The sequence below is a fragment of the Muntiacus reevesi genome, chromosome 22 (genome assembly GCF_963930625.1).
Source record: "Muntiacus reevesi chromosome 22, mMunRee1.1, whole genome shotgun sequence".
NCBI classification, from domain to species: Eukaryota; Metazoa; Chordata; class Mammalia; order Artiodactyla; family Cervidae; genus Muntiacus; species Muntiacus reevesi.
The window spans coordinates 45,303,062-45,315,945 of record NC_089270.1 but is presented as its reverse complement, the minus strand read 5'-3'; the positions used below and the strand labels follow the sequence as shown (position 1 = coordinate 45,315,945).

At 40.6% G+C, this 12,884-nt stretch overlaps 1 protein-coding gene across 5 annotated transcripts in view; it reads right to left on the bottom strand.

Moving 5' to 3' along the window:
• LNX1 (ligand of numb-protein X 1) overlaps positions 1 to 12,884 on the bottom strand; it is a 184,955-nt gene that overhangs the window by 1,445 nt on the left and 170,626 nt on the right. For all 5 annotated transcript variants that reach the window (XM_065913925.1, XM_065913923.1, XM_065913924.1 and 2 more), the window contains 3 exons: positions 11,797 to 11,931; positions 8,110 to 8,287; positions 6,901 to 7,129 (listed from right to left, as the gene is read on the bottom strand). In XM_065913925.1, the coding sequence (XP_065769997.1) occupies positions 6,901 to 7,129; positions 8,110 to 8,287; positions 11,797 to 11,931 (542 nt within the window). The remainder of the gene's footprint in view (positions 1 to 6,900; positions 7,130 to 8,109; positions 8,288 to 11,796; positions 11,932 to 12,884) is intronic.

The window sequence follows — 12,884 nt, the reverse complement described above, 5'->3', positions numbered from 1 at the left end:
AGCATGCTTACAGTACCATATTTTTATTATAGATATAATTTTTAATGAAGGAAATTCTTTGAATAGGTGGTTAATCTGAAAAAATTTAAACATAACCCTAATTAATGCATTGTCTGAAGTATTATTTTGACTTACCCGTTTATACATAGTTCTACATACGTGATAGGTTATGGAGAAGCATGCAGGCCACATAATATAGTGAGTAAAGATTGAGGTACATTTAAAGATAATAAGAATGATTCATACCGAAGGGGGGAAAAACCTGCGGTAAACTCAATAGCAAGTTATAGTAGGAATAGGAGAATGACCACAGGTCTTCTGTAAATGGGTAGAACCTTCAGCTAAAATAGAAAATTAGATCGAGGAAGCTGGTCCTTTATTATTCAGTGGCAATTAGATCAGTGTTAACACAGATGCAAGCTAAGTACAAAACTGTGTTATAATTATGACAGGTATGTCAGGAGCTGGATTTGACTCCAGAATCCCCCAGGCCAGGAACTGTTTTGAAAGGAAATTAGCATTTTCATGTTGGTAAAAATCAAGATACGGTGATTTTGTTTATAAACTGTACATTAAAATATTAACTGATTTTTGAGAAACCAATAAAAAAAAATCTCTTGTGAAATGTTTTAAGTGATAAAATTGGTTATTGTTATCGACCTTGCTAATCAACGTAACAACTTTTTCTTGCCATTTTGACTCCCATTTGAAGTTAAACAAGATTTGGGTTTGATGGTGGATAATTTTAAAGTGTAGTACTAGAATTCAACTCAGTTTTTTTTGTTTTGTATCTGTCATCATAGAGCATTTACAGTAATTGGTTTCACTGAAATGACAGCTGAAAAGTATTAATTTCATTACATGAAACATAACCATATTTTTACTGTAAAATGTTTTATCTGCTGTATTTCACAGTAAGACTTGATGTTAGTAAGTTCATCTTACAGGAGTTGTGGAGTTTTACACAATGGCACCCTGACAGCTCGTGTTCATAGCAGGTAATTGTTCCCCAAACCCAAGAGCACTATGTCCTCACCTATGCCAGTACTTGGGGGAAAGCAGGTAGGTACTTCTTATCCAAGGTTGTGACCAAATGTATCTCTATATTCTTTAAAATATATGAATGGGTACAAAGAGCAATACTCAAAAAAGTATTTCTCATCCTTTTGACTTTTTTCATTAAGTATCACCTTGACACTCTTATTGAATATTTTATCCCACGTGGACAAGCTATACAAATAACCATCTAAAATTTTTATGTACCAATAGAAAATTTTCAACATAACATTAAGTCACAAATGTGTCTTTTTTCTTAGACTCTTGCTTTGATACGAGTATACCATGCTCTGGGCACTTGGGATATATCAGTGAACAAAACAGGTAAAACCCCTTCCTTGTGTAGCTTTATTTGAGGGAATTTCAGTGTTACTAATTTAATTTCATTAAATGCTTTCCTTAAGTATTTATTTCATTATAGCAGTGAGAACTCACTATGTTAAATTCTCAGAGTCAGATCTTGGTCAGTTGGGATTGAGTAAGTTTTAGGGCATTTTTTTCTTAAGTTGAATTACTTCACTCTCTGCTGGGAAATGTGGCAGCTGTCTTGATCAGTGTTGAGGATATACCCTTGAGAAATTAAGTGAATTTAAAATCTAAATTTAAATGTGAGCTTTTTTCCTATTCTCAGTTCTCTAAATTTAGGTCTAGTTGTGAAGATTTGTGGAGAAGGAAATGGCAACCCACTCCAGTACTCTTGCCTGGAAAATTCCATGGATGGAAGAGCCTGGTACTCTACAGTCCATGGGATCGCAAAGAGTCAGACATGACTGAGCTACTTCACTGGTTCACTGGTGAAGATTTAGCATAGTGCAAAGAATAGCAATTAGATCTGGTGACAGATGCCTGAAGAACTATGGACAGAGATTCATAACATCGTATAGGAGGTGGTGATCAAAACCACCGCCAAGAAAAAGAAACACAAGAAAGCAAAGTGGTTGTCGGAGGAGGTCTTGAAAATACCTGAAAAAAGAAGAGAAGTGAAAAGTGAAAGAGAAAGATACATATCCAACTGAATGCAGAGTTCCTGAGAATAGCAAGAAGAGATAAGAAACACTTCTTAAGTGAAAAATGAAAAGAAATAGAGCAAAACAATCGGATGGGAAAGACTAGAGATCTCTCCAAGAAAATTGGAGATATCAGGGGAGCATTTCATGCAAAGATGTGCACAATAAAGGACCAGAAACTGCAAGGATCTAGCAGAAGAGATTTAAGAACAGGTGGCAAGAATACACAGAAGAACTATACAAAAGGCCTTAATGACCTGGATAACCACAACGGTACGGTCACTCACCTAGAGCCAGCCATCCTGGAGTGTGAAGTCAAGTAGGCCTTAGGAAGCATTGCTTCGAACAAAGCTATGGAGGTGATGGAATCCGAGCTGAGCTATTTAAAATCCTAAAAGATGATGCTGATGAAGCGCTACACTCAATATGCCAGCAAGTTTGGAAAACTCCGCAGTGGCCACAGGACTGAAAAGGCCAGTTTTCATCCCAAGTCCAAAGAAAGACAATGCCAAAGAATGTTCAGACTACTGTATAATTGCACTCATTTCACATGCGAGCTACGTAATGCTCAAAATCCTTCAAGCTAGACTTCAGCAGCTTGTGAACCACGAACTTGCAGAGGTACAAGCTGAATTTAGAAAAGGCAGAGGAACCAGAGATCAGACGTGGATCACAACAAAGTGAAAAATTCTTGAAGAGTTGGGAATATCAGACTGCCTTACCTGCCTCCTGAGAAACCTAAATGCAGGACAAGAAGCACCACTTAGAACCAGGCATGAAACAAAGGACTGGTTCAAAGTTGGGAAAGGAGTACGACCAGGCTGTATATTGTCGCCCTACTTATTTAACTTAGACGTAGAGTACGTCATGTGAAATGCCAAGCTAGATGAAGCACAAGTGGAAATCAAGATTACCAAAAGAACAAAAACAACCACAATATTGTCAAGTAATTAGCCTCCAATTAAAATTTAAAAAAGATTGCCAAAAGAAATACCAGTAACGTCAGATATGCAAATGACACCACCCTTATGGCAGAAAGCAAACAGGAACTAAGTCTGAAAGAGTGAAAAAGCTGGCTTAAAACTCAACATTTAAAAACGAAATTCATGGCATCCTGTCCCTTCACTTTATGGCAAATAGATGGGGAAACAATGGAAACTGACAGATTTTATTTTGGGCTCCAAAATCACTGCAGCCATGAAATTAAAAGGCGTTTACTCCTCAGAAGGAAAGCTATAACAAACCTAGAGGGCATTTTAGAAAGCAGAGACATCACTTTTCTGACAAAGGTCCATAGAGTCAAAGCTGTAGCTTCTCCAGTAGTCATGTATGGATATGAAGGCATGAAGAAGGCCGAGCGCTGAAGAACTGATGCTTTTTAATTGTGCTGGAGAAGACTTGAAAGAGCATGACTGAACTGTAAGGACTTCCAAAAAAGAACCACACCTCTCAATGTCAGAGTGCAGACTGTTACCCCTTCTGCTTTTGAAAATTACTAGAATGCCAACTGGGGATCATGGAAACAAATGTGAACTCCATGTTAAAACTGAGGGAGAGCCACCAAAGCCAGTGAAAGTCAGATTGTAGATGGAAGTGAGGCTGCCTACACTGGGAGCTTGCAAACTAAGCCCGCAGAGCCCTGAGCCCATGGTGAGTGCCCCTCCGATGTGCAGAATGCCATTCCGCAGACAGTACCAGACCCAGTTTGGCCAAAAAGAAGGGCATAAGTGAGGCAACGAAAACCCAAACAGATAACCCATACAGGACGCATGCCTGGAAAGGCAGGAAGAAGCAGCCTGTCCTGGTGATAGGGTGGGGGAAGGATGTGTATTGTGAGTGGCCCTGCAAGGCAGATCTTAATTGGCTTGGGAGAAGTAAAACACAACTCTGTGTCATAAAGAGATGTTTCTACCACCTGGAAGACTGGTTCCTTCCTTTCATTATAAAGCTCTAGCAAATAGCCACTCCAGGGAAAATTTAACTCAAAAGTTAAAGAATGAACCAGTAGAGACACATTATAAAAGAAAAGATGGAAAGTAGCAGTAAAAACAGTAACAGACAAAAAACAACTCACCAGAAAAATGCTGCCACAGAAAAGAACTGCTGCTATAAACAAGGAAATTTACAGCACCAGCCCTTTTACTATGAATTTAAAATATTCCTGAAACAACAGGTCTATAAGAGATCAAGGCAGAGACACAAGATTCCAAGGGGAGATAAAAGATGAGAGGAAAAGTGTTGAGAAGAAAGAAGTGGAAGAGAAAAAACACAGATATATAAGTGCCTACAAAGGCAAAGATGAATGACTGAAAACAGGAGTATGAAGAGGAGATCAAAACAAAGAAGGCAGAATGAAAGCTAACAGTTGAAAATGATTCAAGAGAAAAGATACAAAAACATGTTTGAGCTCCCTAAAAAGAAGAACCCAAATAACATTTATCTTGAATGTTAGATGCAAAAAGCGAGCCACACAGGGAAGGAAAGAAATGAGACGGATCTTATTTCTCCCCATCACTCCTTGGTGTGAGTCAACAGTGATGCATCACCGACAAAGTCCAAAAAGAGGGATGAGATAGTGTCATAACCGAGTAACCTGGCACAGGTGGTACAGATGCAGCACAATTTCTTTAAGCAGTTCTTACCGGTAGTGGGCATGACAGTGCTACAGTGAGTATCACTGTACCTCATGAATTCTTTTCTCAGCATTGCTTGTGAAAGCCAAGAGGGAAACAGGTTAACCTAAGTGTCCACTACCAATAGGACTGGCTGAATCAATATAGTACATCTATACAAGAGAATACCCTGAGCCATGGAAAAGAAGAGGCAAGCTGATGTGTCCTGGTGTGAGATGATACCAATGTATATTTTTAGATTTTAAAAAGTATGGTATAGTACATAGTGTGTATGTTACCATTGTGTGTGTGTGTACATCTATACCTAGACCAGGGGTCAGCAAACTACAGCCCTGCCCAACATCCAATTTATAAATAACCAGCCATCCCTATTGATTTATGTGTTGAGTATTTACTGTTTATGGCTGCTTTTGCACAACAGCAGAAATAAATAGTGGCAACAGAGACAGAAAGACCCTCCACACCTACACTCTCTGGCCTTTTCAGAAAAAGTTTACCAACCTCTGACATTGACTCTCCCTGAAATATTATACAAGGAACTGGTAACCGTGACCTCTGTTGAACAGATCTGAAAGGCAAGGGCTGAGTCACTTTCAGAGGGTCACCCTATTACCCTTTGGTGCCTCTGCATGTTCACTTTGCTTATACGTGACTGCAAGGAGAGAAGTGGATGAAGGAAAATAAGAATTGCCAGGGTGACAGCAAACCAGTGCTGTCTTTGCTGGCATCATTTCATGCTTTCTATTCTTAAAGGAAATGAGCAAAATTCAGATTAGACTTCTGGCATGAGCAGGGAAGGGACCTTCCTGGTTGTCCAGTGATCAAAACTCTGCAGTTCCACTGCAAGTGGGATGTATTTGATCCCTGGTGGAGGAACTAAGATCCTACAAGTGGTGCCACAGAAAACAAGTAGGGAAGTGCTGTGCCAAGGTCAAGGGCAAAAGGTAGAGGGAGAGAAAGCCATTCACTTGGTTGCATTTGGACTAAAAAAACTCACATTTGTTCTGCTTTACATGAATGAACAAGGAACTTCAATTGTATGACAAATAGCTTTCAAGTACAAACATACTTCAAAATGATCTATTTTAACAGAATGCAGGCTTAGAAAGATTTTTAAAACAATTTTAAAGTAATAGTCTCTCCCACCTACACTCAGTTTTAAAATTTTTGAAGATTTTTAAACTCTGCTCAATTTTCAACCTAAAATGTACTCATTTTTAAAAACATTTTATCAAGTGAAGGCTCAAAAAGGAATCTCGGTTTGTATTTAAGGTAAGGTTGTTTTTTAAAACCTCATTTAAAAATTAGAGAAGCCAACCTATTCCCATCCCCTAAATGTACTCAAACCAAACATCCTACTTTCATTCATTTAATCCTCTGCCAGCATGTTGTCATCAGCAACGCCCATGTTTAACACTGAAATCACACATTTGGTATTATTAAGGCGATCCTTCGTAGGCCAGGAGGTCATACTCTGATGCAGGTGAGCAAACCTCAGTTTATCTGTCGTGTAAATATTTTATTTCTGTATCCAGCCCTGAGTAAGTTTGCTCCCAAATCTTTTCCTGAACTTCTGAAACACTTAACTGGCTTCCCCGTAAGGCTCCAGTTACATCTCACTGGAATGACAACACAGCCACTTCCTGAAGGCTTACACAAGAACTTTACAAGAGTAGGAACTAAGGAGAGGTGATCTGAGCCAGACCCTCAACCAGCAGATGCCCCAGCATCTGGGCAAAGGGAAAACGTGCTGCTGCGTCGCTTTGTGTCCGGCCAGGGCCACGGCCACCCAAAAGCTGGAGAGGGGAAGCCACGCAAGAGTTTTGCCTCCTTGCAAGTTCCCGGCGCTGCCGCTCGCCAATTCGGAAAAGGGGACCTTCCTGTGGCTCCAGGGTGTGTGAACACAGCCTCCTGTCCCTGTCAGCGGGGCTTCCTGCTGCATGTATGACCCACACCACTCTCCATGGCAGCCCTGTAAGCTCCTCAACAGGAGAGCCCACATTCAGGCTTTCGTTCCTGCCTGAGGATTACCGTGTTTTCCCTTACAAAAGCGAAGATGAATTATTTCAAATAGACCCACAGTCACACATGGGTCTCATTAAGGTTGTCAGTGCCCTGAAGCAGCCCGGGAGAGTGAGACAGTGGTCTACGAACTCTAGTTGTTTCCTCCCACACCTCCCCAACGATGTCACACTGGAACTCACCGCGGTAACTCCAGCCACATGACCCACGAGGGGAACCAGTCGCCGGGTGGGGCTGCGTCGTGGTCAGAGTCCAGGGCTGCCAGGCTGCTGTCATCTTCCTGGGGCTCATACTCTTTGACTTCCAAAGCTTTCAGTACCACCGAGGAGGATGTGCTTTTCAACAAACCGACTGCCTCACTCCGGCTGACCTCGGTTAGTTCAATCCCATTCACATTCAACAAAATGTCACCTAGGGGCCAGAGAAGCAGAAGCCATTCTTAGTGAGGCTGCAAATGGGAACTTCTGCTGGAAAGGATAAGGGGCAGGGCTGACCGGGATGCAGAAACGTGGTGAGGGCAAAGGACATCCTCATGATGTGAGGTTGGTTCTCACATAGCAAATTGTGAGCAGCGTGCATGTTGCAAGGTGTTGATAAAATATGTGTTGGGGCGGGTGGGTCTAAACACATGTTGGTATTTGGCTCTTGCCTTTAAAATGGGAAGGGAGGGAAGAAGGAAGGAAGGGAGAGGGAGGATGAGAGGAAGACAAAATAGTCACATTCACTATTTAATCAAAGAAAACCTACTTTTTTTTTCTTTTTTTTTCTTCCCTGCCCTCTCCCCACCCCCTATTTTTAGCACAAAGGCAGAGCAACATGGCAAAAGCTGTACACAGAGCCTGGCATGTAGTAGGCACCCAAGAAATACAGATTGAGTGAATAAATAAGCTTCCCATGAGATTGGCATCTCTTTCCTTTACTTAGAGTACCCTGGATCACCAATGAGAAAGTATCTGGTTCGGTATTTTCACTTAATATTCATTGAATCAAATCATTTTTCCTATCCAACCCATAAATACAATTCATAAACAGTTTCATCACTGGTCATTCCAACAAAGGATCACTTAGGATGAACAGAACCAAATCACTCCACTTAATAGAAGCAGCTTGCTTGTAACTGCAGTTCTTGCCTATTAATGCCTGGCATCCTTGGCAGGTACTCACTTTACCAGCAAGCAACGTGGCCCACAATCAAACCACATGAACCAAGAGGGGTGAAACCCAGTCCAGCAACTACACTCAAACTAGTCATGGTCAGTGAGTAAGAGATGTCCTGGCCAGATCACCCTCACATTCTCTTGTTCATTCTGGAAACAGTTACCTAATCCGGGAAGCCACACTACTTCCTTTTTAACACTGCTACCCTAGTTCCTTAAGTCTCTACTTTTTACCTGTTTTTATTCTTCCATCTCTGCTTATGACTCCTCCGGGCTCGACACTGATGACATAGATTGGCAAATCCCACTCTGTGTGTGATGCGCCTCCTGCAACGGTCATGCCGAGTGATTCACCAGGGTCTTTTCGGACACTTACCACTTTCTCATGACAAGTGACCACAGGATGGAGGGGCTAAAGGCACAGACCAAAACAACAAAAAAAATGCATAGCACATTTGTTCACAAGTGGGTTTGAACTGCTTACATACAAAAACTACCAAGATTGCATAAACATGTGATGGAGGTTCTTGGTCTTACAGAGAGGAAGGCGGGGGAGGGAGAAAGAGTTGGGGGGAGAGAGATCCAGAGAACTCACTTGGTCCTCACTACAGTTACATTATCCCAAATGCCACTGGCTGACTCAGAACATTTACATTTCAAATGGAGAAGTAAAAAATGGAAAGGAATAGGCTGGAGACCACTGGAGAAATATTAAGCATACAAAGTGAACTGCACCTGAAATGTTTCACGTGACTCATTTATTCCTGATATAGTGAGTCAACATTTCATGAAACTCTTGTCACTCATGAATATCAGCACTTTTTTCTAAGTTAAAAGAGTAACCATATTATTCAGGTAATCACAGAAATCCACAAAGAAAAATAATGAACTTCATAGATATTATGCTCTAAAAACTCACCAATATCTGGGTTTTCCCCAGCTGACAACTTTATTCTTACTTTAGCATTCTAAATAATGTGCAGTTATAACCTTTAATAATATTACATAAAATATACACATTGCATAATACACATTGTATTAATAAAATAACTTCTAAAATAAATTGAGAATTGTGATTTTGATTCAATAGCACAAGACTAAAAACATCAAAGCCATATGCAACATTATCTTGAAGCATTATCTTGAAGCATCAAGGAATATATATCAGTGAATATATATCAATATGTATTTTTCTAAAAAGTTATTCTATTTCCTGCTTGGGCAGTGACCAAGCGGATTAAGTGAGCATGTGCGCTGCAAATAAATATTTGTAACACCTGATCAAACCTCAAGGAGGTCTATGGTTCAAAACATAGCTGATAGTTCTATCTAAAGAAAGAAAAAATTTAAAAATTTGACAAAAATAATCACATCACAGAACAAAATGTAAGCGTGCTTCTGTTTGTTAAAAAAAAAAAAATGGAGGGAAATAAGAACTTGTATGAGCTTTTGCATTTTCATAAAGGAGCTCTGAAAGAAAAAGTGGTGGAGGTGAGTACTGGGCAGGGCAGGGATGGGTGAGAAACTATGCTTTCCATCTTTTGAGCTCTGTGAATATACTATGTATTCAGTAGACCAAATGGATTATAATTAAACTTCTGTAAGTTTGATGGTTTTCATAATACAGAACTAATGCTTACATGCACAGAATCAATTTTTAATGCTTCATTATGAAGCAAGATAAACCTAGGATTTTTGAGCATTTATTACCTCATGATTTCCTATGGTTTTAAATAACCCATGTCTTTTGTAATGGTTTTATTATATACAGAATGCCACATGAGTGTATCCCTAGCACTGAGCACTGCATTTAACACATTGATGACAATAAGTACACATCTGTTGAATAAATGGATGGATAAACTGCAAGTTGCCACACCTTGTCTTTGATAGTAATAGAATAATAAATTGGAAATTAATAATTATAGCAAGGAATATGCTGCAATTAGTACTTCTAACATCAGGGGTGTGCTTACATAAACTTTAGAACTTTGAGGTGCCCTGTGGAGATTGGCTGTGCAGGTAAGCATTATTAGTTCTCTCCCACAGTGGTAACCACACTCTGGCAATCGTCTTTAGCTTTTCAACTGGCTAAAAACCTCCCTGTCTCACAAATCTTGGTTTGCCTTCTTTCGGTATTTCTTTGAATTATTAAGTGCCTACTTTAAAAAAGCCACATTACTTCCTAAACAAAAAAAAACTTGAGTAGGATCATGAAAAACTAAATCATCAAATGTCTATACGTTTTAATTTTAAATATACCACTGTGTGTGTGTGTGTGTGTGTGTGTGTGTGTGAAAGAGAGAGAGAGAGGACATTTCAGAAGGCAGATAGAACTATAAATTAAAATGAAAATAATTGCAATTTCCCACTAGACCAGTCTGTTATGTATGTTTTCCAGGATACATGACAGAAGGTTTCAGCAAAAATTTGATCAGATTACCCTGGCTATTTCCATGATTCATGATGGTTAGGTGGAAGGGACTATAAAGCCACAGTGCTGGTGGAAGCCGCATTCTTAGTGGTTTAATGAACCAGAAAATAATATGGTCTAGTTAACTAACAGTAAAACTTTAAATAATTGAGCTAATAAGCTAGTTTTCCATTAACAGATACCATTGGTTTAATTTAAACACTAATGGTATTTATTATCAAAAAGACACCAGGTAGTCGTTATCCATAAAAGGTTTTAGCAAGAGGTACTTGGTTTTTCTAGATTGCTTATTGTAAATAAACCTAAAATTTACGGATTTATGGGGTATGGCTGGCTGGCTGGAGGAAGGAGAGGTGGTGTAGGTTTGCAGGCTATGTAGTTAATAGTATACAAAGCAGAGATATTCCAAAATAAAAAATCTGTATCCATTGCTCAAAAACTCAAACTTGTGAGTTATTCCAAACTGAAACACAGCCCGATATAGAATGTAGGCATTCCTAATATCTGTTGCAAGAAGAATGGGCTACCTATAAGAGTTGAGTGACAAGTGATTTAATGAAACCAGGTCTCAGGAGAAATGACAGCTAGAAACTCACTGCCGTCACAGTAGGATGCCAAGCCAAGGCACAAGACTAAGCTTTGCTTAGACGCCCATCCAAATGGGGAGGTTACAGTACTGCCTCTAACAAAAGCCACGGACAGAAGTTCACATTGGCCTGAGTCACCTCACTTAAAGACAGGCTACAAATTGCTGATCTGAAGGAGGCGTTCTGCCTAGAGATGAATTCTGCTCCATCCACAGGGTTTTCAAGTTTTTCTGGAATTGAAAACCATAAGGACATACGCTCCCTAATTTGTCCCACTCCCCACTACTCCCTAATGTTACATGAACTTGAATGTTTTTATTATCTTCCTGGGTTCTTGTGAAAACAAACACCCTAAAAACAGAAGGGGAAACAACCCTGGTGGTCCAGGAGTTAACACTCATGCTTCCACTGCAGAGGGCATGGGTTTGATCTCTGGCTGGGAAACTAAAATCCTGCATGGCTTGTGGTGTAGCCAAAAAAAAAAAAAAAAAGACAGCAGAGAATCGTTAATTTTCAGGCAGATTGGGTACTTCAAAAGTCAGAAACCAAGCCACCTTCCTCATTTCAACGTGAATGGGAACCATCCTCAAACAAAACGCGTGTTGAAAAAATAAGACATCCATTTGGCTTAGACTAGAACTTAGGTCCCCATATGAGGTCTGCTTTTCACGATCGAGTTTCAAAACACTCCTGTACCTTTCCCTCTCCTCCCTGGACAGGAGACACCTGTTATCTCACCAGGTCGTGAAGATGGGATTTAGGGCTTTTGTTTTACAAGACAAGTCAAACAGTGTTCAAGTGATGAAGTCCAGAGATGACACTTAGAAATGTTCAAGTGTGGAGGCTTCCCAAGAAAGAGCTCCCTGCAGGACCAGTGGACACATCCCGGCTGGGCCTCACCTTGGGAGTGTTGCTCCTGTCCCCTGGCCCCGGGGACTGGTTGCCGTTGCTGCTCCAGCTGGCTTCCTGAAAGATGTCAGGACTCTGCCGCCGAACCTGGCGGGACACGACGAGGTGAACACGCCTTTCACTGGCCTGCGTGATGAGACACAGGCGTTAGCCACTCGGAGCTTCCATCCTAAACATCCAGCACCAATGACTTCCCGAGATGTGAGTCTGGTTTTACTTTTCTTTTTAACTTTTTATTTTGTGTTGGGGTATACCCGATAAAAAGTGTTGTGATAGTTTTCAGGTGAGCAGTAAAGGGACTTGGTCATATGTATACCTGTATCCATTCTCCCCCAAGGTTTTACCTTTTTTATGGAAAAAAATGATTTCTCACTTCTCCATGATTATACCCCCTTTGTAATTTGGCAAGAACTTGAATTATTTCCTTTATCCCTATACTTTAGGTAATGAACATCACTTCAAAGGGAGGAACTAAGGAACATTTGACTCATTCAACAGTCTTTGAAAAGACACTGTGGCATTGCTAACTTATTTTTAATGAACTGCACACAAGCCACGACTGAAGGGCTTTCCAGCCAGAAGAGAGTGTACTGTGTAAAGTTATAGCCTAGTTCAAACCCAGACCCAAGGCCTAAGAACAAAGGTAAACAGTAAAGAGAAGAAGAGGAGCTGGTGCTGGCAACACCACCACTGCAGGAACTCGAACCCTGTGAGTGACAGTGTCAAACATTTGAGGATTGGGAAGGATGAGCATTTCAGAAATCTGAGGATGACAGCAGGCTCTAACACAACCCGATTAAAGGCCTTTGCCCTGATCCTTTTTCTTAATGTGACAGTCACTAATTGTGTTGACCAGTCCTCTCTGCCATGTACCCTGACAAAGAGCAGCTGCACGGCTTATTAGGAAGGTTGAGTCCACACCATGAACTTACCAGCTGGCTCTCTGCCACTGAGGACTTTCACTTGTGTCTGAGAACATGTGGGGTCATCATTCTACAACTGCTGACTACAGAGGCTCCAGATCTGCAGGCCAGATAGATGAAACCTTGGACCTGTGAAACATACCTAACAAGGCTCCC